Consider the following 24,716-nt stretch of genomic DNA (forward strand, 5'->3'; position numbering starts at 1 on the left):
TTGGCTATGGGATGTTTGTGTTTTGTGCATGGCTATCAATTTTTATTTAGGACTCATCCTTATATCTTCAAAGATTGTTTTATATAATCCACCATAGATTTCCTTATCTTGTCTCACACTTGGGGGGGAAGAAGCTTTGTATATTATTTCTTTCTTTTCTCTAAGGATATACTTTCCCTTAGGTTTAAGTGGAACTTGTTTATTATGTGGCATTTCTTTCTTTGTGAAGGATTGTGTCTTGACTATGGAATCTCTCTATTGCAAGAGGTTTTTGTCCTAATTAATTACCTCTTAATCATCAAGGCTATGTCCATTATATACAATTTCCCTTTCTCTGGGTTAGAGTTTTTCAACCTTTATCCAAGGATCCCTATTCTACCTATTCATACATGGGATTGAATAGATGCATAGTTTTTCTTCTTGCCCTCTTCTTGGAGATCTTATCTTAATTAAGTGCTCTTCTTAGGAAAATGTCTTGTCATTAAAAGTTCTCCCTTTTGAGGATCCTCTTTCCATAGGTGATATATCCTTTTCAAAATTAATTGTGTTCTTAGATTGTTAGGGTTAAGGCCCTTTGTATGAATATGTTAGGATTTGACAGATCCATAACAATATGAGAATAAATAGTTATATGCAAAATAAAATGAGAATACAAAATGAACATAGATAACACATAGATTTAACATGGTTCACCCCAAAACCTGGGCTACATCCATCTATACAGCTCTCAACCTTTCTATTATCCAACAAAAATGTACACCAACATTACAATAATCAATTGCCACAATATCAATACAATATAATCCACATTGTTTCTCTAAGGATATCTCCTTGTTGTGTGAATTAGGTATCCTTTTTCTCTTTCTTATCATATCTATATACCTTTTCATGTCTATTATATACACATGATAAGGAGGGGGAAATATATGCATCCTCCTTGTACATAGTTTTAGGTAAAAATCATTGAGTAGTAAATAAAAATTCTAAGTATGGATTAGGGTACTTTAGCTTTGGATGCTTGGTAGGCTTCATGGATTATCCTAAAATCTACAAGTTGCTACTTGATCAACCTCTCTTTTGCACACATCTTGTGAATTCCTTTATGGATTATGCATAATCCTAAAGAATAGACTCTCATGTACACCTTCAATTTAGGAAGTGAACATCCTCAACATTATGTCTCTCTCCTTTGCACACACATATGCTAAATTTCATATATGAGTAACACATCCAGACATCTATGCAAAATCTTATTTATGGGTAATGCACACAAGCATGCTAAATCTCATTAATAGATAACACATTAAAGCACAACATGCATAGGTAACACATTTTTATAAGACCATACCATGGTGATACAAATGATGATGATCTATTTGTGGAACTTCAGTGCATTGACTAGCAGGTTACTACCTCATTAGACTATTCAATGCCATCTTTTACAAATAATTCTTCCTATAATTCGCAGCAAGGTGGCCGCCTTATTGAGCAAGGTAATCACTCTTCTCTCTCCTCTCTCTTTTTATTTCATGCTAGTAGAGATAGATTCTGAAGCTATGTTATTAATGATTTTTCTCTTGTATTTCTCATGTCATCATTTATGCTCTTGTAATATCTTTCCAAATATGATATTAGTGGGTGAGACATTTCTTCAACCGAGGTCTCCTTCACTAGTTGATTTGGGTTAGTTTTATTACTAACCCCTTATTGTGTCTTTATGTTTCTAACTTTTGTTTCTTATGGGTAACACATCCAAATATCTATGCAAAATCTTATATATGGGTAATGTGTACAAGCTTGCTAAATCTCATTAATAGATAACACATTCAAGCACAACATGCAAAGCCCCATACATAGGTAACACAATTTTATAGGATTATACCATGGTGATAAAAAGATGTTGATCTATGGATGGAAATTCAATGGGTTGACTAGTGGGTTACTGCCTTGTTAGAATATTCAATGCCATCTTTTACAAACAATTCTTCCTCTGATTTGCAACAAGGTGGCCACCTAACTAAGTGAGGTAATCACTCTTCTCTCTCCTCTCTCTTTTTCTTTTATGCTAGTAGAGATAGATTCTGAAGCTATGTTATTGATTATGTTTCTCTTGTATTTCTCATGTCATCATTTATGCTCTTGTAATATCTTTCCAAATACGATATTAGTGGGTGAGACATTTCTTTAGCCAAGGTCTCTTTCACTAGTTGATTTGGGTTAGTTTTATTACTAACCCGTTATTGTGTCTTTATGTTTTTTACTTTTGTTTCTTTTTACCCTAGTCCATGGATGTGGAGCTACAATCCTTGGTCTTGGGAGCTTATTCCCTTGGAGTAAGTGGTTTTCTATCTCATTGCAATTTGTTGAATTCCTCTCTTCTCTTCTTCTCTACTTTATTGTGAGTGTGGGTTGACTATGCTCTCACTAAAGTGGGGGATAAATGTATCATCTTAAATTGGAAGTGCCTTACTTTAATGATGGTTTGATACCTATTTAATGTAGTTCTATCCTTCATTTATATTTCTTCCCATTTCTCCTCCTTTCTCTTAGGTGGAATCAAGGTAGGACGTAATAGATCTTCTTTGAAGATCATATTTTCATAGCATAAAGCTTGCAGTAGTGTCTAACCACCTAAGTCCTCCCTTTCCTTCATCCAATCACTCATAATCTATATTTTGCACTATAACACTCATATTTCAAGTTTTGCCCCAATTTTCTAAGATTTGAGACCTATTTTGGGACCCCAAGAAATCCTAGGGTTCTAGGCCCTAGTTGGTAGGGATGTTGTGCATCTCTGCCCAATCAAGGACATAGTATTGTTGGTAATTTTGCTAAGAGGTTAGTATAGAAATGTATTAAGGTTGTCATTTATGGCAACATATCATCCATATCAAGTCAACATATTATGGAGACATAATTTTGATTTGAAGACATAGAAAATTGTCTAAATGATGTAAATGATAACTATTAGTACAAGAACCTTTTTTCTTTGTGAATTTCATAGAAAAAAATTTGGCATGTGTACACTTGAGGTAATATTGAACAAAGTATAAGGATACTATATGTCAGAGCGCAAGTCATTATGTGTAGTATGAACAAATTTATTAATGTTTTATTAGTTGCAGCCTTGTACAGGAAGAATAGAGTAGAGCCAAGGGAATGATCAATTGTGTCAAGGAATTATTTTGGTTTACTAAGATAATTACTTGACTAATTAGTGATGACATCTTGGATGCTAACCCTAACATTGCAAAGACTAATTTTGTGATCTGGGACACGTATGAAGACATGAAAGTTGACAAGACATAATTACTTGGTGTAAAGGAAAGACTTGTATATTGAAAGTCGTGTGATGTCTTAGACATTAAAATTCTATTGTATTATGATGAAAACTTTCAGCTAGAGTAGAGTAAAAGATAGAGTATGTGAAGTTGTGAACAAAGAGCTACAAAGAAAAAATCAGATATTGCAAATATCAATGTTGTTAAAAGGTTTTTGTATATATTCCTTTTGTATATAGAATATATCATTGTAATTGTATGCTTTAGAAGTGGGCTCATTTTGCATACATTTTTTTAATTGTAATAACAACTCCTAATAGTGTTGAGGCATACAACTACAAGTGCTAAATATGGGCCTCCAATTCCAAACAATAACAAGGCCTAGTCCTCTAACATAGATAGAGACACTATACATATGTAGTTGACTCCTAACATGGTCAATATCTTTCACAAGATACTTTTTTATTAGTGGGTCATTTTGTGGGTACCATCCCCATTGGGTTTTTACCTTCGCCAAGGTTTTCTTAGTTAGCAAATAATGAAGGCTTCGCAAAAAATTGAAAATTGCCTTCTCCTTTGCGGAGTTTCTACCTTCAAAGGCGATTTTTCGCATTGTACAGAAAATTAATCTTGCAAGCTTGGTTATGTAACAAATTAATCACAAGAAGCCTAAAGGATACAAGGAAAGTGAATAGTCACATCTGGAAAGGAGTCTAAATGCAGAATCGAGTTGAGCAGGTTTCCACCAACAGAGTACTCCGTTTTGGTTTTTTCGAAAACTTAAAGTGAAGGTAAAGCAGAGAAATGGAAACTGATTTCTCCTCGGCAGGTTTTCTACCCTTGAAATCTATTTTCCACATCTAACTGAAAATCATAATTGCGAGCATGACCACAAGGTACATTTGGAGAAGAAATTGAAGCAAATTAGCTAGAATTATAAGGTTGTTTCAAGTGGAATTTAGCTAAGCAGATTTCACCCTAGGGAGTACTCTGTTTTGGTTTTTCTGAAACAGGGTTAAAACAAGAAAGTAAGTCAATAATAAAGAAAGTTACTGTTAAGCCAACGAAAAAGTGAAAAGACATGGAGGAATCCGTTATAACCATCAATCTAATGGATCGATCATTTATTTCACTTGTGTGGTGCGGATCTTGAAAACCTAACGGGTATATTGAGGTTTCTATATAAAGAACAGTATAACTAATTTTCAAATTACCATTTTCTTGCTTTGAATCATTATGCTATTGAATTGAACATTGCTAATACAGTACTTGCAAAGCTATTTCTCACAATCATTTACATTTTCAAGTTTCATAGTCTACATCTGTTTGATTAAATGGCTTGATTCTCTGGATTTGATGGTTTGGGTGGAGTCCGATCAACATGGCAGAACATCACAGATACTTCACTCTGCTTCTATGATATTCCAGATTTTCAGAGAAGGATAAGGACTGAACCAATTCATCCTATTACTGAGAAGCTCTGCAGGAGTGGACTGGTGGAGGCAGCTGGATTTCCTGTGGCAGTTCAAGCTTAGGAGTTGATTGTAGAATGTATCAATCATTACAATCTAGACACTAAGCAAATTTTGTTGCCTGATCAGAGTGTATTGATTTTAGTTGATAGGCAAGCAGTGGTGAACTATTTACGAATCCCAGAACGTGAGGAGTTCTCCACATTAACAGTTGGAGGAGCTATGTCAGAGTTCTCCCTGAAAAAGATGGTATGGAGGAAAGAAATCATGAAGTCTTGGTTCCAGAAACCAAGGGGAGCCAAGAGTAAGGTCCCTAAAACCCTATTTGGCATTGATCTCAAGCCAGAGATTATGGATATCCTGGTTCTTTTGCATCGACTCCAAGGTGACGTAGATGCCTTTAATTTTGTAGAGCAATACTTTTTCTTGGTGCAAGTTATTTTCTCGAATTTGCAGTATATTAACTGGGCATTTGAGGTCAGTGAGCAATTATCTAGGGCTCTCAGTGTAGCCAAGTTTTATAATTCATTTTATATGTCTTCCTTCCTAATATATATGTTGGCTTCCTTACAGTTATGGCCAGGCTTTCCTAGAATTGAGGATGCACCAGAAAATGTTAAAAGTTATGAATTTTATCCATGCTTGCAGCTACAAAACAGTTATGCAGATTTTATCAGAGTTAATGATGCGTTCACTATGAGAATTTGTAGGGAACTCCAAGGGTGTCCGAAGCGGACATTCAGCCCAAAAGCAATGGTGGTAATCAGTCAGTTTGGTTGCTTCTTTATACAATTCTCATCCTTCTCCTATTTGCATCTTGTAGCATTCGATGGGTTTCCCTTGAAGATGCCCAGATACCCGGATGACATGATCGTGTTGATGGAGATCGTGAGATAGGCTCTCCAGGTGAACGCGTTGAGTTCTGGACTGCGAAAGAAGGGATATGAATTCCCTATAAAGGTTGGAGCTTACAGCTGCAAATCCAGGTCAGATGCTAAGAACATGGTGAAAGCATTTGAAGGAAGGTTCAAATTACAAGAGTACAAAGTTTTGAGACCCATGTTTGACTCGAATAGGTATGCTCAAGGTGTGCTTCAGATTGGAAGCACAATCAAACATATCACCACCATAGAGGACTACTAGGTAGATTGTAAAAATGAGCTGGAGAGTAAGATCGTGCCTTTGCTAGATTCACAATGGATCAAGTAAAGACTTATGGTATTAATTTGGATGTAGAAGGGCTAGAGGATGATGGCCAAAATATGTATAGCAATACATATTTAACAAAGTTGAGAAATACCCCAGTCAGTTCAGAGCCCTACACTAATATAGATGAAGATCTTGATGTTATGGTGGCTAGGATCATCAAAAGAATAGGAAAATGGGTAGAGTGGACAGCCAAGAAGGGCCGAAGTAGGGGCAAAGCTTCTCAACAGTCTCCAGCTGCTGCTACTCCCACTTCTTCTCACAGTGCCACACCCAATGTATCAATAGCAGCCACTCAAGGACTAGCTATGCCTATAGGAGGAGGAGATCAACCACCTGAGAAGAACATTCCCATATCTCTGACATGTCAATGTGGCTCTCTGCCAGTTATTGGGACCCGGTCTACTGCTGAAGAAAAAGAGACTGATAAGGAAAAAGATAGTGGTTCTCCTCCAATCTTCATTCCTCACATTTCCCCATCTCCATCTCCACATAATACACATGTCCCTTCTCCTCATACTACACCACCTCCATCTCCTCATCATAGCCCTATTCTATCTAAGAAGGCTCCCATTTTGCAGCCACCTAGTTCTCCAATTCAGGTAGTAGAGATTGGAGATGGAAACTCTAGTAGCAGTGAATCCAGTAAGTTGGACAAGGCTAAAGGAGGAACACAAGAGGAGGAAAAAGCTCCAAGCTCATCTAGACTCCTTTCTAGATATTCAAAGAATCCTTTCTCCGCAGAAATAATGGTGAAGACTCCAGTGAAGAAGAAGATGTTCAGCATCGAGTCATTAGGAGCAGCTTCTAAGGTGATTTGAACAGAGTCCTGGCTTGAAGACACACTGGAAAGAAAAAGGAAAAGAAAGGATGAAAATTTTCTTGCAAAGGACATTGTGTCTCAGGCAGTTCATTCTGGTTCTACCATGGTGAAGGCCAAGAAGCAGAAAACTTTGTCAATTCTGGGACAAGATCCAGAAACAGGACATCTGACCATGGAGATTGCCAAACCCAGTAAGGTAGGACGAATTGAAGACCTGACTCTTGGAGATTTTACTCTGCATTCTATTGATCTTGGAGAAGCCAGGCATGATACAAAGGTGGGCCTATGGAGATCGGGTAATGAGTTCATAGAAAATCAATTGGAGAATCTCAAGTTGTCAAAGATCAGAATGAAGTCTGAGATAGAAGAGCTTAAGAGGTTCATTAGGTAGTTAGTTGTCCCATTGGAAACTATTACTAGTGTACCTGCTATTGAAAATCCCACAACAGAGGAAGTACAAGCCTTCATCTCCCAGCTACAAAAGGATCGACATTTCGGTCAGATCGGGAAGGAATGGATTGACAAGCTCAATTCGGATGGAGCTATGTTGATTGATCAGATTGGAAATATTATCATTCAACTAGAGACTGAGAAAGATAACCTCACATCTAATCAACATACTCTGGCCACAGAGAGAGGAATATGTGGAGAGTGTGTTTCCCTTCTGAAGATGATCATTCAGATGAAGGCAAAAGAAGCAGTTGAAGAGAAGATTCTGAAGAAAGGTAATGAGCCCCTGTTTGAATGGCTTCAAGGCATGCAATTCAAATAGGAGATGATTTAGGAAGCAAAAAAGGGGCTTAAGGAAACAGAAGATAAGGTAAAGAAGACTCAGGACAGAGCTTTTGAGTTGGTGAAAGGATTGCATTCTGAACTGCAGACTAGTGGTCAAGGAAAGGCTCTAATTGGAATAGAATTGATGAAGAACAACTTCTCAATATATTTGAGTAACCTGTCAAGCATCGCTCGTAATAGTCAAAACAGAATGACAGATTTACAAACATTGAGCGGATGCATACATGTGGCAGCTGAAGAATTAACAAGTCAGATGAATTCTATAAATGAATTAGCTCGAGAGCATTCAAAATGGCTCTTAAGATTCACAAATGTAAATGTGTCTAGCAATGATGAGCTAATTCCTATTATAGTTGCTGCCAGGGCATATAGAGAAAAAATGGAAAAGGGGAAGAAGTCAAAATAATGTCTCCTTTTTATTTTCTTTTGTTTTATTCTATAAATTTTGTAAATGACAAATTGGCATCTTGCCATTTGTCTTCTGAGAAGATGAACCGATTGGTATTCCTATTGTAACATTCATCTCTCATCTCTATATGTATGAGGTCAAATGATTAATGGAAGGTCGGCAAATTTTTGGTGTGAATCTTGTTGCAGAGACAATTGTGTTTTGTGTCATTTCTTTACTGTTCTCTTTCTTCTTCTGTATGTTATATTTCCTTAAATGTTAAGTTGAAGTAATTAAGTGAATAGAGTTTCATTTTGTTATTTCATTTTAATTAAACTGGTAAATCAATCAGAGAGTTGAAACTAGTTGTGGGAAATATTTTCGTTAAGTGTTTCGTTCATATGCATTCCATTATGTTTCTTCTTAAGCATTGTGATATTCTGTTGTGCGTCAGAAGTCATAAGATTGTGAGGGTTCAAACACAACAAGTATATGTTAGTTGTTTCATTTGCATAGTTAAGCTTGCATTGCATTTCATATTTGCATCTATCATGATTTCTTTGTTGAGAAATTCATAAGAGTGTGAAGATCACAGCACAGCATATTGCATTTAAATCCCACCTGAGATTTCACTTGCCTGGGTGAATCTTGGTTTTCCTTTACTGTTCTCTGGTAAAGAACTTATTTGTAGTAGGGATTAGATTTGAAACATAATTCACTGAAGATTTTCCATATAGGGAGCTCTACCTTAATTCAGAGGGAAACTAGATATTCTTAGAAACAGTTTCCCAACTGTTGCGTACAATTGTTCTTTATAACAAATTGGGAAAATTTAGAGAAGAATTAAAAGAAGAACAATCTGTTTACCAACAAGTTCATAGAAACAAATTGGATTGTACACACTTAAGGGAAGATAAAAAAAAGGTATAAGGATACTATTTCTCATAGCGCAAGTCATTATGTGCAGTACAACCATATTTATTAATTTTATATTAGTTGCAACCTTATACAGGTAGAACAAAGTAGAGGCAAGAGAATGATCAATTATGTTAAGAAATTATTTTAGTTTACCAAAATAATTACTTAACTAATTAGGGATGACATCCTAGATGTTAACCCTAACTTAGCAAAGGCTAATTTTGTGATTTTGGAAACGTGTGAAGACATGAAGGCCGACAGGATAGAATTATTTGGTGTAAAGGAAAGACTTGTATATGAAAAATTGTGTGATGTCTTAGACATTGAAATGCTATTTTATTATGATGTGAAACTTATGCTAGAGTAGAGGTAAAGGAAAAGTATGACAAGTTGTGAACAGAGAGATACAAAAGACACCTCAGATATTGTAGATATCAGCACTGTGAAAAGGTTTTTGTATCTATTCCTTTTGTATACAAAATATATTATTGTAATTTCATGTTTGGGTAGTGGGCTCATCTTGCATACATTTTGTAATTGTAATAAAAACTCATAATAGAGTTCAGGATTCTCACAGGGATAGAGGCACTAGATATGAATATAATAGACTCCTAACCAAGTCAATATCTTTCACAAGATACTTTTGATTAGTGGATGATTTTATGGATACCATCCCCACCGAGGTTTTCCCTTGGCCAAGGTTTCCCTAGTTAATAAATAATGGTGTTATGATCTTCATTGTGTTATTGCTATGTTTACTTTTTAGTTTATTAAATGTGCATGTTTTAAGTTTATAAAAGATATCCATAGTTGGGCAAAAGCTTGTAAAATACTAATTCACTCCCTCTCCCCCTCTCATTTCCTATTTATAACAAGTGCATCCGCACTAGGCTAATCAAGGAAGCAACACATCTCTTCTTGTTCTCTATCTTAGGTATAATTCCTAGGTCGTGTGTCCAAAGTGACCTAGGGTGTTAACTTCTAGGTTAGTTAGCCTATGGGAGAAAATTAATTTTGATCCCTTTATTAACCCATCAATTTACTCCATTTTGCATATATCATTCATCTAGCATTTATCATCCACACCCAATCTCTCAAGCACTCAAGTATTCTTTAAGCAATCAAGGCATTCAAGCAATCTATCTATTGAAGACCGAGGATTCATGCATTCAAGCTATTGAATAAGTTTATGCAAGAGCTATCATTTTCAACATTTAAGATCTCCCTTCATATATTCAAGATCCTTTGTTACATCTTCTACATTCATCCTCTCAAGATCTACATGCATCCTTCCATTCATTTCTAAGATGGATTTCAAGTACAATCATTTATGAAGATTTTTTTTTTCATTTTGATTTTCTTTTATGGTTTTTGGAGTTGAGTCAAGGCTATTGCATCAATATACTTGTTACATTCTAAATTCAAGAGAATATTCATAGATTTACATTGCTTCATGTTAGATCTATTTTTACTACTTTTTAGTATTCTTTACAGTCCATCTCAATTCAAGGTTAATTCCTAAAATGGTGTTTGACTAAGGCAACCCTTGCCCCCCAACAACAAACCAAAAACATGTTTCAAAACTAGAAAAGGGGAATAGGTTGGAGATTCATATATATCTTTTTTGTCATTCTACAAAATTGCAAAGCCAAAATCAAGTTGGGATAGAGTTGATCAAGGGGAGTGTACTACTCCCCTACTTTAGGAGAAATTCACCCCTACGTAGAAGTCAACCCTAATTAGGAGAAAGTCAACCATGCCAGATTGTCGAAAGATTTTTGGGTTTTATCTGCCTTGTTGTTTTTAGCTCTAGATGATAGGATTCAACTATTTTTGGAGGTCATTTGGTAGCCCATTTTCAGTTTTGTATCTTTCAAGGTATAATATATTTCCTTTTTTCATCATCTTGTTCTTATATTTCAGTATTATATTGCATATCTATTTACTTAAACCCTCTTAAGATGGAGGTGAGAGGGAAGTAAATCCAAGTAATTCATCCTTTGGCATTAGGTTACAAATTGATACTTCCTTTTGTGTTGATCAAACCTATCTTAAGAGGTGGATCTTAGTTTCCCCCCTTATTAAGGTGCTAGGGTAGTTGATTCCATTTCCCCCCTACACATCTACATAATAACAATATCCTCTAATATAATGAATACATGCCTAAATACATCACTTTGTGGCTTATTTCACCTCAATTCATTCTTCTAAAATACACACATTATACATCAAATCAAAAGGATTACAAATATGTTATAATGATCACTAATATGTCAAAAATGACATATATTAAGAGGTGAAGTAAAATCTAGGACTTCTTGAATATTGTAAACAACTCTTCTATGATGGTTTAGTCAAACACCACTCGACCATGTGATACCCTCATGCCCATCCATTCATACTCATAGAGATGACCATATGACCCAATCAATTAAACAAGCTTCAATTACATAAGGCTAACAATAATAAAAGGCATAAGTATACAAATGAATGACATAAAATATTGGCATGGGACCTAAGACCATAACAAATGCTAGAAGATAATCCAATAATTAGTCCCAAGGGTCACTACTCATACCTACATAGGGTCTTAAAAGGAAATGCCCTAAGAAAGAGTGTCATTACATAGCTTAAAGATATGGATCATAAAGGACCAATAATTCATCGTGTGGAGATGATAAGTCCTAAATTTTCCCTTGATCAATGTCCTGCGGATGGATAAGAACATGTCCTCAATCAATTTACAATTAATGATTAGGCACCTTGCATTTGGTAAACATTTGCATACATATAGGACTCCAATATGTCATTACACTATATAAGTACTCAAGGTGAATAAGAGGAAACAACATTAGCTTATTTATGTCTTTACTTTATTCATTTTACTAAGTTATTATGTTATCACTTGTTTAATTAGATCTTGATGACCACCTTGACGACCATTTTGTGCACCAATCTCCCCATTGAGATCTGCCCCTAACTTATTATTTAAACATAAACCCTAAGCTCATATACACAATAAAAATAAGAATGGAACATGTTGAGGATCCCATATGACATTGTCCAATTTTTTATTATAAACTTGTTAACAATATTCATGATATATATTCCATTGGTACTAACCAAGAGCACAAATTTTGATTTTTCTTACAATAAAACTCATTTTCCATACCACAGCTATCACATATTATAAATACCAAATTCTATGAACTATCATTACAATATAATATCAATATCTTATTTCACACTATTGTATTTTCTTAACACATTCCCCATTTCAAGAACTTGCTTGCATTGGGGACCTCCTTTTTTGGCTTTTACTGTCTTTTCTTTTGTTATGGTTACCTTGCATACCCAGTGTACTAAATTTTGTTCACTTTTCAGTGTGCCCAATAGTTTGGTGTTGTCCTAGGTGGCCTCTGTATGTCCTACTAGGTCTTTTGTGTCTTTAAGGGTTTGTACATTTTCTACTCTTGTTTGTTTCCCTTTTTTTTTCTCAATGTATTAGTTTTTTTGGAGCCTTTAGAGTTTTTGGCATTGCAAATGTCTGCAACACAAGCATCTTCAATGTTTCCTTTATTTTTGTTAGGTCTTTAGACTTATTAGAGTTGTTGGATATTTGATGTTTGACAAGTTTGATGGCCCAAAAGTCTTTTCCCCTTGTGTTGGTATTTTTAGTCAGTCTTTGTAGTTGCAGACCTATTAGACACCAACAAGTAGGACAACCATGTGACTTTGTCTTGGGGTCTTTAGGTTTGATCGTCTAAATTTTAGATATTCAAGCTATAATTTTAGAGTTTACAACATGGTAATGCTTATTATGGAGTCTATATATGTTAGTGTAGTTTTTTATTTTTCCTATTTTGCTAGGTTTTTCCTACACTTTTAGTAATCTCGCTTAGGTTAATAAAGCATGTCTTATTAGGTGAATGGTTGTGAGGTGTCACCTTCCTACATGTGAGCATCCATTAGCTATCTTGGAAAGATACTTTTCTATCTTTAGTCTGATAGATGGTTGCTCTTCATTGGTTAGTGTTGCCACCTCCTCCTTCTTCCTAGCCTATATAAGCATGCTACCTGGCTTGTATTTGTATCTCTTGTTTTTGCATCCTCTTAATGCTATTTTGCTTCCAGCATTTGCATTACTCTCTTGGAGACTAACTCTATGATGTTATTTTGATTTTGTATCATTTGCATTCATAGTTTAGATATTTACTCTTTGCACTAGTTTTCTAGGTTATTAATCTTTTCAGATTCTAACATGGTATCAAAGCTTTTCTATGTGCAAGAGTAGATTTTAGTTTTCTTATTTGAGAGATTCGGAGGGGGCAAATAAACTTTATTGTAGTTTTTTGAAAAGCGAAGTATGCTCTTCTCTTGCATCTTTGGATGATCCTGAGAATCAGAAAAGTTTTGACAAAAACAGTTTTTCTCTGGGGTTTCAATCTCAAATCTGACAACCAACTTGCATATTTGGAGTTTTCAATCAGTTTTGCAGGTTCTAGCATGCCATTGATGGACTTAAGAAGCTGATCCAGCATTTGCATGTCATATTTTGGTTGTTGGAGTTGTTTTTTGATTTTTGGAGCTAGTTTTTACTATTAAAGGCATCTGATTTACACTACAGCAACATCTTCTGTACATCAGCAAGAAAAATGCTTTTTGGGTTTTGTTCGTAGCCTCGAAAAACCATCTGGGTATCTTTTAGATTTTGCATGCAAGCTGTATATTTTTCAAAATCGAGCATGCAAAGCTACAGCCATACCCCTCTCCGTTGGCAGTCGCAGATTTGAATGCAGTTTTCAAATGTCTCGTTCTTGCTCATACGGACTCCGATTTTGATGATTCTTATTATGAACTTGGCTATTTTTTTGTGCTCTATCCACTAGTGGAGTTGTTTTTTGATTTTCATGCATGAATTCTTTAGAAATTGCAGATTGTCAGCCGTGACTGTGCACAGTTCTCGTTTTGGAAACTTTGGAGGATCATAACTTTCTCATACGACCTCGTATTGAGGCGATTCTTTTTTTGAAAGTGCATATTTTTTGAGTAGATCGTAGTGGTGCTATTTGTTTCCTTGATTATTGTGCCCAAGTTTCACTTTTAGCATATGCTCTTCATGAGGGTTTGTAATGCATTGAAATCAAGACCACTAAGTATCTCTTTCTAGTGGTAGTTGTAAATGCACTAAAATAAAGTGCCAAATCATATTTCTTTGGGGGGGGGTTCTTTGATTGAGTAAAGGGCAGGGGGGGGGGGGGGGGGGGGGGGGGGCGCGCATTGTCGTGGCTGGGTTCTCTTCTTTTTTGCATTTCTTTGCATTTCTTCATCATGGATCAAACAAATATGCCCATCCTAACTCCATACAATTACTTTGAGTGGAAATCATGCATGATAATTCACTTAAGGAAAGCTGGATTAAATAGGATAACTATGGGACTTGAAACTGAACCTGCCAAAGATGAAGACAAGCCTAAGTGGTTTAACAAATGTGATGAGGCATATGGAACATTGTGTTTGTCTGTTTCTCCTGACTTGCTATTTCACATTGAGTCTTTGGATACACCAAATGAAGTATGGACAAAGCTAGAAACATTATTTGGCACACAAGATTCAATGAGGGGTCATATGTTGGAAAATGAATTAATTAGTTTGAGTCCAGGCAATTTCAACACAATCCAAGATTTCTTCACCAAATTGAAATCACTAAGGCTGCAGTCAAAACAATGTGGAATTGAAAAGAAAGATGAACAACTGATTCTCAGTATTCTCTCTAAGCTAAGTTCAGAATATTCTGTGTTTGTCTCTACCTTCTATGCTACTAAGGGTGCACTTGGTACTCAATTCACCATGCCATCTCTAGATGATTTTGCTATCAATCTCACTCGAGAACAAGACAAGCTAATCCAGATGGGCACTCTTAAGTCCTCTAAGTCACATGCCTTAGCAACCAACCAAGGCACAAAAGAACAAAAAGGACAAAGTAGTAACAACAATAGTAAGGATGAGAAACAAAATAATAGTGAGAAAAAGAAGGATCAGATACCAATTGCTTCAAAAGCAACTATTGATACCTCATCCTCTAAGGGCGATAAGCCTAAGAAAGAAAAGGTTAAATGTGCCTATTGTAAAAGACCCGGTCATGATGAACATAAATGTTTGAAGAAACAAATTGACCACTTGACATACATTCTTGAGAAGAATAATATTAGTGTTCCTGAGTCTATCAAACAAAGTTCTAATGAAGAGTCTAACAAGGAAAAAGAAAACAACAAGGGGAAAGGAGAGGGCAAGGCCCTTTTTGCAGTTGCTTCCTCACCATCCACTTGGGTTCTTGATTCGGGTGCTTCACACCACATGGCTTCATCTAAGGAAGAACTTGCATCCTTGGAGCCGTGTACTATGCCTTCTATTTTGATGGGTGATAACACTCCTGTTGAGGTGTGTGGGAGAGGGTCTGTTGATGTGGGGGTTGGCACATTCCATGATGTTCCTTGTGTACCCTCATTGTCAACTAATCTCCTATCGGTATACCAGATCACTCACACAGGTTTAGGCAAGCGGGTTGAGTTCACTCCTGATTCAGTGGAGATATGTGAATTGCACAATGATTCTACAGTTGCAGTTGGGAGAGCAGATCATCAGTCACAACTCTATATGTTTTCTCACTTTGTTCCTGATCCTCCTTTGACTGTTTCACTCATTCACTCTAATGATGTGAGCATATTATGGCATGAGCGGTTTGGCCATCTTAACTTCCACTACTTGCATTAGCTTAACCAGCAGAGCATGGTCATAGGGTTGCCTTCTACTTTGACATTAGAGTCACTTGGAATACATGATAGATCTTCTAATGGGTCAGATTCACTTGAGTAGTCTTCTACCTCCACTTTTGCAGAGAGTGATTCAGAGGACTCACCTCCTTCCTCTTCTAGTCATCATTTACAGGTTGATGATTCTCCTCTAGATTCTCCATCTTCTGGTCCACTTTGGGCTAGACAGACCTTGCAGTTTGCAGGTGATTGGGTTAGGGATCCATCAGACACCAAGTAGACTCGTTCACAATTCCAGGATGCTCTACATATCTTCATTACTACTACCTCAAATCCACAGTCCTTTCATGAGGCTTCTAGTATTTTTGAGTGGGATACAGCTATGTAGGAAGAGTATAGTTCCTTGATGAGGAACCACACTTGGGATCTTGTCCCTTTTCCTAAGGGAAGAAAACTTGTTCGATGTAAGTGGATCTACCGGAAAAAATTTGCAAGCTTTGTTGGAGGTGCAGGATGCTACATCTTTTGGGGGGGCCTCTTCGTCTCACTTGGAGTCCTAATTTTCTTTGGGGAGTCTCTTTTCTCTCTCTTTTGGGGGAATTTTATGTACATGGGTACCTCATCAGGCTTGACTTGTCGGGACCCATTTCTACATCCACCTAAGCTTCACTTATGGAGGGGTGTTAGTGTAGTTTTTTATTTTTCCTATTTTGCTAGGTTTTTCCTACACTTTTAGTAATCTCGCTTAGGTTAATAAAGCATGTCTTGTTAGGTGAATGGTTGTGAGGTGTCACCTTCCTACATGTGAGCATCAATTAGCTTTACTTTTCTATCTTTAGTCCGATAGATGGTTGCTCTTCATTGGTTAGTGTTGCCACCTCCTCCTTCTTCCTAGCTTATATAAGCATGCTACCTGGCTTGTATTTGCATCTCTTGTTTTTGCATCATCTTAATGCTATTTTGCTTCCAGCATTTGCATTACTCTCTTGGAGACTAACTCTATGATGCTATTTTGATTTTGTATCATTTGCATTCATAGTTTAGATATTTACTCTTTGCACTAGTTTTCTGGGTTATTAATCTTTTCAGATTCTAACAATATAAGTGTGTCTAAGGGCTCTTTTTGCTATTTTCTTTTGATACATGTCTTCACTATCTGTCTACAACTTCTACTCTCTTACATCTATGCATCACAAAGATCTTATTTCATTTCGTACCCAGTAGTACAAAATCATGTGTCTTCCTTTTTGTGAGGTTTTTCCATCTCTTTGTATTTTGTGATTGTGGTTCCACATCTATCTGGTCTTTCTATTTTTATCTAGGGTTTTGTTTTCTCTTCAAGTTCTTCTCTTATTAGTCAAGTGTTGTTCATCATATTTTTCCTTTCTTTATTAGTTAATGAAATTTTAATGTTTAAAAAGGCTATTAAGAGAATGTTGATTGTCACTTACAAAATTAGAAGTTACTTATTAATTAGAATGCTTGTATAATTAAAACTTATGAATTGGAAACAAAGTAATTTTGTTAAAGAATAACATTAGGGAGCTTGTTATAACTCTTGCATCTAGACTTAAGTAAACGAAGCATGCAAAAATAGTTAAAAATAAATTATTTACTATACTTAGTAACATTTAGTCTTATCCTTATGGGTTCCCTAATGGGGCGTGACATCTCCTGCATGAGTTATGTTGTAATGAAGAAGGGTAGTGCTATTGACATCCAAGGAGTCCCCCCATCTTCCACATAAGAATCTCCTTACTCCAAACCCCTTTGATTAGATAATAGTTAACTCCATATTCACCTCCCCATTAGCATTAGATATAATATATTTGTCAAAGGAAGTAATTTTCTCCTTGGAACTATTTATCCAATTTTCATACCTTCTAATAAAACATATAGTGAATAGTGCTCTTGGTATAGCTTTTATAAAAGATTAAAGCATAAAATCATAACTGGAAAGTATTTTGAATATTCCCACAAATTTATGCTAATCTTAAAATTGAGATTAAATATAACAAAGAAATTTTAATATGTTCTATTAAATCTACAATTTGAATTCAAGAAAACAAAATTTTAGTTTTAAATATATAAAATTATGTTTCTCTAATAATTAAATGTTTACTTCAATTTTTTTTTCAAATCTAAACTAATTTTACTTAACTTTAAGAATTCAATTTCTGCATAAAAATAATATTTTATATTTAATACTTTCAACTATTTGCAATCTACTATACTAACCAAATTCAACTTCAAAAACATGTTACTTCAATTTTTTTTAAAATCTAAACTAATTTTACTTAACTTTAAGAATTCAATTTCTAAATAAAAATAATATTTTATTTTTAATACCTTCAACTATTTGCAACCTACTATACTAACCAAATTCTACTTCAAATACATGTAAAATTCAACTTACTAGACAATCCACACATACTAGAGAATGGGAAACTTTAAGATTTAAGATACATGTAGAAGAAGAAAAAGTAAAACCATTTGAATTAAAATACCCTCGAGTGCAATGACACCCACGTAATCACAAGAAAAAGCAAATGAGTATTTTTAAAGCAGCCCTAATTGGTGCTCAAAGCTTAAACGATACATATGATAAAAATCTAATTTTTAATTTGATTACTTTTTTATCATTATCAATAAAGTATAGCGTTAGGTGACATAACATTGAGTCTAAAATCTTGAATCTTATCATCTGATTATCTCTAAACAATTTATAAATTGGTGTTTAATGAATATGCTATTTATTTATAAATGTACATATTTAAGAAAATCAAAAAATATAACAAGATTTTTTTTTAGAATTATGTTTAAATTCTTTAATTTCATAGTTGAGTAAAAGCAAGTACTTCGATTTTGCTAAGAAATAACTATTTATTTTGCTTTAGTACAATTTGTAGGTAAATTAAAAAGAAATGGTGGACTTGTCATATTTACAAACATAATTTAGTTTTACCATTTTTTCTCATAGCTTATTTTGAAAGTACAAAATTGTTTATTTTTAGTACTTGTATATTTTATTATTTAATATATATTGTTCAAATAATAAATATAAAGATTTTTTTTAAATGTTGAACCTTCATCAAAAAATTAATTATTTTAAACAAAATTAATTAATAAATGGAAGAAAAAAAACTAAATTAGTAAAACAATTTTGAACATCTACATTTTGACATAAATTCACAATCTTAGAATTAAAAGATAAATATTCTTTCAAAATAATATCAATTAAATTTATAACAATAAATTTTATTGAAGCTTTCCTTAAACATGAATATGAAGCACTCCATAAGACCACTATTTACAAGTGTTATCTCTATTGATAAATATTTGTACCTAGAGCAAAGAAAAATTACATAAATATTTGAGATTTGTGATGACCCATCATAGAAAATGTAAAGAACACATAATCCATACAATTTTCCTTCTCATCTTCCTGCTGGGGCATGATAAAATAGAGTGATGCACTAGTCACAAATTGTGCAAAACGCATTTGAATATTTGTCAGACTGAGAAATTAGAGAATGAACACAAAAACTTCCCAAAGGGAAATGTCCATTCAAGTAATTCGATGTTATGCCTCTCATTATTCATAGAAATAAATTGATGCCCACTACACGTACGTTTCTACTGTTGACTTTCCTTACCTTCACTTTATGATAAATTGTGAAGGAAAATAAATGCTGCTATGGGTATAATTATCTACAAGGCTAAAGACAAAAATAAAAGATTTTTACAACCACTTAAGGGAGAGACATTGATTCTCCTTCCTTGCAATTTCTGATATTAACTTCAATGTCAAATTTTCCAGAGGAAACCAAGTCGCAACACTGCCTCCTTGGAGCCTATAAAACAAGAGCAAGAAATTATTTGTTAATTAGATAAAGATATGTAGTCTTTGTTTCCAACATTTCAAATAGAGATATTATTATGATTTAGATAAACTTAGAAGATTCAACTCATTCTTATATTGTAAATAAAATTCAACTATACCATTTTTTAGTCAAATTTATTGACTCATATTTTATAAGCAATGGCTGAGAAGAGCTCTTCTCTCTTACAAATGATTGATACAACTCACTCCTTACATCTAGAGAATGTATTGAACTTTTCTAACATTTTATTGTACAACACTTTAAGGAAGGCTCAATGCTTTATCAAGGAGGTATAAAGACTAATAAGTTGTGTTGATAATACTTACTAAACAAGAGTCAATAAATTTTGACTAATAAACTATATCTCAAAAATCAACATAAACTTAGTGCTCATTATACCTCCTTGGTATTTACAAAGGTGAAGCATTAAGCTAGCCTTATAGTACCATACACAATCTCTTAGAAAGTTCTAATACTTCAAATCTATGAACACCCCCTAGATATATGAAATGCAAGTATATTAATCATTTTTAAAAGACACCAATTCTTCTCAAACACAAAAATGCAAAATTAAATTTTATTTGCAATATCATAATAAATTGAATCTTCAAAGTTTAACCATATTCTAAATTATAAAAAATCTAATAACATATGTAAAAAGAAACTGTGAGATAGTTTGAATTTACCTGTTTCCAATCAACCATCATCTTGTGAGAGACAACTCGAACCCTCTTTATCTGATCAGGATTATTAACAGTAGCATTACATCTCTTCTCTCCTACCATTGTCTGCCTAGTATAGCTGCTAAGAATTGTTGGGGAAGCGAAATCATTAATGGTCTTCATGTACAAAACCCTAGGGTTTAGGCATGGTTCTTGAGCGAGTGGGCGCGTGTTAAACACAAAGGGGAAGCGTGCCCAACCTGTCCACATTTTGAAGGTTTCCAGGGGATATTCCAGAAGGCGTGGGACAATAATCTTGTCGTATATCTGCGCACTGTATCCCCAAGAGATAGACAATGTCCAATTCCTTCTTGTGTCATAGCACATGCTCTGTTGCACTACATGGTCCGGATCAGCTCTCGCCGCCTTCATCAAATGCCTCAGCGCCTCCACCCGTGTCATGTTTGGGAACAACGGCTCCACCACATCCAGATGGTGTAGGGATACTAGCGGTGTTAATGGATGCGCTGCCAAAATACCCAACAATTTACCATGGAGATCCACCTGAAAGGCACAAAATAAATTTAAAACACTTTAATTATGCATATTTAGAGTTAAACATACATAAAGATCACAAGAAATCTGAAACATGAAAAGTTTGTTCTAACTTGTCAAATTATTTTATAAAGCAAAAGAAATTCTAAAATTTAGACATGTTTTTTTAATGAAGACATCTCTATGAATCAATGGTAAGTTTGAGGTCACAAAAGTAGATTCATTTCACAAATAAAGAAGTTGAATAAATAAATAAGGCTAGTAAAAACCTAATTTATTAGATAATTAAACGCATTTAAGAAAAACATTTTTAAATTCTTAGGAAAGGTATTTCCTAGCTTTGTTATAAAAGAATTAACTCTTAAAAAACGTATACTCTTAAAGAGGACTGGAACGACATTTCTAGATTGAGCTCTTCTCCGAAATATGGGCCTCATAAACGATGTCTTGACTCTATTTTTTGATTGAACGGTTCACAATCCTCATAAATCTATCAATGATATGAAGGGTAATAGGAAACTTCTAGATCCTCCCTATGATAACCGCCCGTGAACGAATTTCCCTAAAGTAGACTTACGGTGTGCCGCCCGTGAGCAGCTTCCACCTCACGTACGGCATGTTTGAGAGTGTCTTATGCGCCCTTCAATTACCTTGCGGAATGGCCAGTTCTACCCCAATCCTTGCCACGTGGTCCCTTGTAGGTGCTGCCATAAAATTTAACATAAAAGGCCATAACGACTGACTCAGAAAACATGAGTAAACTTAGCCTCGATTAACGCTTATTTTGAAACTCTCATGGTTACATGCACGCAATGCTCCTATTTTCAGGCCCAGAAGGTTTTAAGGAAATCTCGGAAAGATCTTTCGGTCATTTAACAATCTGCCTGTGGTCACTTTTTCGAAAAAATAAAAAATTTGTTGCTCAGAATGTAAAAGCTCTAAAAATTTGTGTTCGACACCACAAAATCTTATGATTGTGGGACCCATTTGCTACCTACGGACCATTATGATTTTTGTGGTTTTTCCACACGGCGTAGGAAAGGGTTTCAGAGAACAAGGTAATGTCGTAGCCAAACGTTGTTGCGCGATTGGCCTAGGAAAAGCTTTCAGAAAACTAATGGCTTCTTGCACTTTTGGAGCTTGGAAATACTAAAAAGTGAAACAGTCGAATGAGCGCACAATCTCATCCAAATGCCGTTCAAACTCCAGAACATTACTGAAATTAACATAAATCTGTATTACAATTAACACATTTTACTGGTTCGTGGAATGATGGAGCAGGGTGTGGTTTGTTGATTAAAATTTGCTTTGATTCTCTAATAGTAACGAAAAGTTTGTTAAAATCTGAAATATGAAGGGAAAATGTGTTGAAAATAATGGCATATGATCCGAAATAATCGCATATGATCTGATCTGTATCGTTTAAATCTCCACAATGATGATAAAAAAAATGTTTTCTGCTGATATGTTATGGAAATATCGTTTACTAGTCAAACTGATGATAAAAATTGTCCGCATAATGGAATATCATCTCATTTGTTGATGTCAAAATTATACAAATAATAAAATAAAATCTAATTAATTGATGAGAAAAATGTTTTCATTCAAAATATTGATGGTAAAATTGTGCTGTCAATGAGAAAACTGTGCCTATCCAAAATATTTGCTGATAAAATTGAATTGTTGATGAAAATATTTTGTTTGTTAAGAATATTTACAGCAAAAATTTATCTGCGGCTTTAAAGAACTGTTCTGATCACAAGATCGAAATCAAGAATTTATGATCGACTGTTAAAATTTCAGGCACTTGAAATTTTACCTGATGAAATCCCGGCTCTTTCGTGAGAGGCACCCCGAGCTCTGCCAAACATGCGTGCACCCGCTGATCGCTTCCGTACAATGACGAATACCTGTCCAGGCACTCATCTTGAATTTCCGCCAGCGCTTTCGCCAGCGGATAACTTATCGCAAATCCTCCTCCGCCATACGCCATTCCAAAAGAATGCACTATATTCTGCTCCGCACACTCGGAATTGCTGCCGATATAGTAATACTGATTATGATCATATTTACCTAAAACCTTAACAAGATTCTCCGTAAAGAACACCGTATCATCATCTCCCATGACGAACCACCGGACATTTGGCAACCCTAGCCGGAATGTCTCCGAAACAATTCGTGAAATCCGAATCGCAGAGCGATATCCATTAGGGTGAGTAAACTTAAAGTGCGAAGTGTTGCCGGAGATTTTAAACGGAGGAGATTTTACAGGCCACGGCTCGGAGGTCGCGCGGTCGAGCCACACAAACCCCCTGTTCTTCCCCTGTTTCCACCAAAGATCAATATACTCTTTCCGCCATTTCCATTTATCAGCAGAAGCAGCGATGCCGAACACAATATGCTTCAAACCAGTAGCATTTCCATTCACAGACCTTCCAGACGCCCTTATTGTCTGCGTTGCAGCAAATTTCGAAGCTCCCTGGCTGCCGATGAAAAGCTCCGCCCAACAATCAGAGGACTGCCAACAGGGATGCGTAGAAAGAACAAGAAAAAGAACATAAAAACCCCAGCCAAGCACCACAGCTCCGCTGCCCTTCCAGCACAATTGCCTCATCATTTCACACACATTTCTTCTTGCCCTCGGGCATTCCTCCAGATCTACTTTCCTCTGCATACTGAAAAATCCTATAAACCCCGAAAATTCAGCCCATACAAACCCCGAAAAACCAGGGTTTCTTCAACTTCCAACAAGCATTTAAAACCCCGCCCCAGCCAGAATGTAAATAGCGGAAAATTCCTCTAAATTCCTAAAATTTCTACCACCTGCAGTAATTCTTCCCCAAAATTTGGCTCACCTCCCAGCAGAGCAGAGCAATTATGAGCTCTACAACACGCCAAATTCCGCTATTCAAGAACGCCTAAATATGAAATCTGAAAGGAAATATTCTCCACCGCAAAATCTTTAATGGCGGTAACAGACCCCTAGCTAAAATAACATTTTGCTCCGCATGCTCCGGTTCGCGGATCGAGTCGCTGTAATGGCTGCCTCAGAATCCATTAGCGCCACGTGTGGAGGCGATTTTCTCTTCTCACCAGAGACACGGCAAATTGGAAGACCCGTTCCTTTGGTCAAGGAACTGCTCTTCCTGTTTTCTCTTCGGATTGAAATATCGACAGATGTCTCCAAACCCCTCTAATTTACTGACACGTAATTGCACAAAAGCACCAAATTCTCCTCCACCACGCCGGCCATTTTCAAATTACTCAAGCTCTCCCTTGACTTGTTTATACGGTGTTCTTCATAATCCCTTCTAAATTACATGTTTTCGTTCGTATTATGATTAGGAACCATATTGACACGATGTTCTTCATAATCCCTTCAAAATGATATTTTTTCGTTAATATTATGAACAATATTAACATAGTCAATTCAACGGCACCTCCGTAATGCTTGTCAATTTGCCCGCACTTCCTCTAATTTAGGGACCTGGGTCCCACGCCGTACATATTTTTTCTCTCCGTTATTGATTTTTCGGCGTTTATCAGTTTTTTAGGTGTCCCTTCCGACGCCCATATTGGTTTTTATTTTCGTCTCCTGCCTAATGTTTTTTTAATACCTAAGCCTCACATCCAACCCAATGTGTTTTTTTTAATAGTTTTTTTCTATTTTAATATTGTAATTAGAGTCACGCAGTTTTCCCCTTCGTTGTCGACTCACTTCCATGCCTACAATTGTTATCATCATTTTTATGTGAAAATTCCTCTCCTCATCATTTTTTTGTGAAAATATTTTTTATAGTATCAACAACAGTTAAGCAAAAAATAAATTGATATTTAATTTTAAATTTTAATTTATTACAATATCAACATAAAGCTAGGTGAAATTTTTTTTGAGTATTCTATTTAACTTATATTGTTTGATATTCTATAATAAATTAACAATCCATCTATTCTTAAAA

General features: G+C 35.3%; 1 protein-coding gene across 1 annotated transcript; it reads right to left on the reverse strand.

Annotated features, from left to right (window-relative positions):
* Positions 1-19,054: 19,054 nt before the first annotated feature.
* On the reverse strand, positions 19,055-24,014 carry LOC149544066 (uncharacterized). Its single transcript, XM_089798667.1, has 3 exons — positions 22,577-24,014; positions 20,227-20,766; positions 19,055-19,510 (listed from the first exon to the last, which is right to left on the reverse strand). Exons 1-3 carry the CDS (start codon positions 23,429-23,431, stop codon positions 19,409-19,411), a joined length of 1,497 nt encoding a protein of 498 aa, XP_089654793.1. The 5' UTR covers positions 23,432-24,014; the 3' UTR covers positions 19,055-19,408.
* Between the last annotated feature and the right edge of the window lie 702 nt (positions 24,015-24,716).

This window comes from Cupressus sempervirens, chromosome 8, assembly GCF_028749045.1.
Source record: "Cupressus sempervirens isolate cs-2001-9-10 chromosome 8, ASM2874904v1, whole genome shotgun sequence".
NCBI classification, from domain to species: Eukaryota; Viridiplantae; Streptophyta; class Pinopsida; order Cupressales; family Cupressaceae; genus Cupressus; species Cupressus sempervirens.

Coding starts and splice junctions, on each gene's coding strand:
- LOC149544066 (XM_089798667.1), bottom strand. CDS start 23,431: ATGCAGAGGAAAGTAGATCTGGAGGAATGCCCGAGGGCAAGAAGAAAT. Junction 20,767..22,576: donor AAGAGCCGGGATTTCATCAG/GTAAAATTTCAA, acceptor TGTGCCTTTCAG/GTGGATCTCCATGGTAAATT. Junction 19,511..20,226: donor TGATGGTTGATTGGAAACAG/GTAAATTCAAAC, acceptor CTTGTTTTATAG/GCTCCAAGGAGGCAGTGTTG.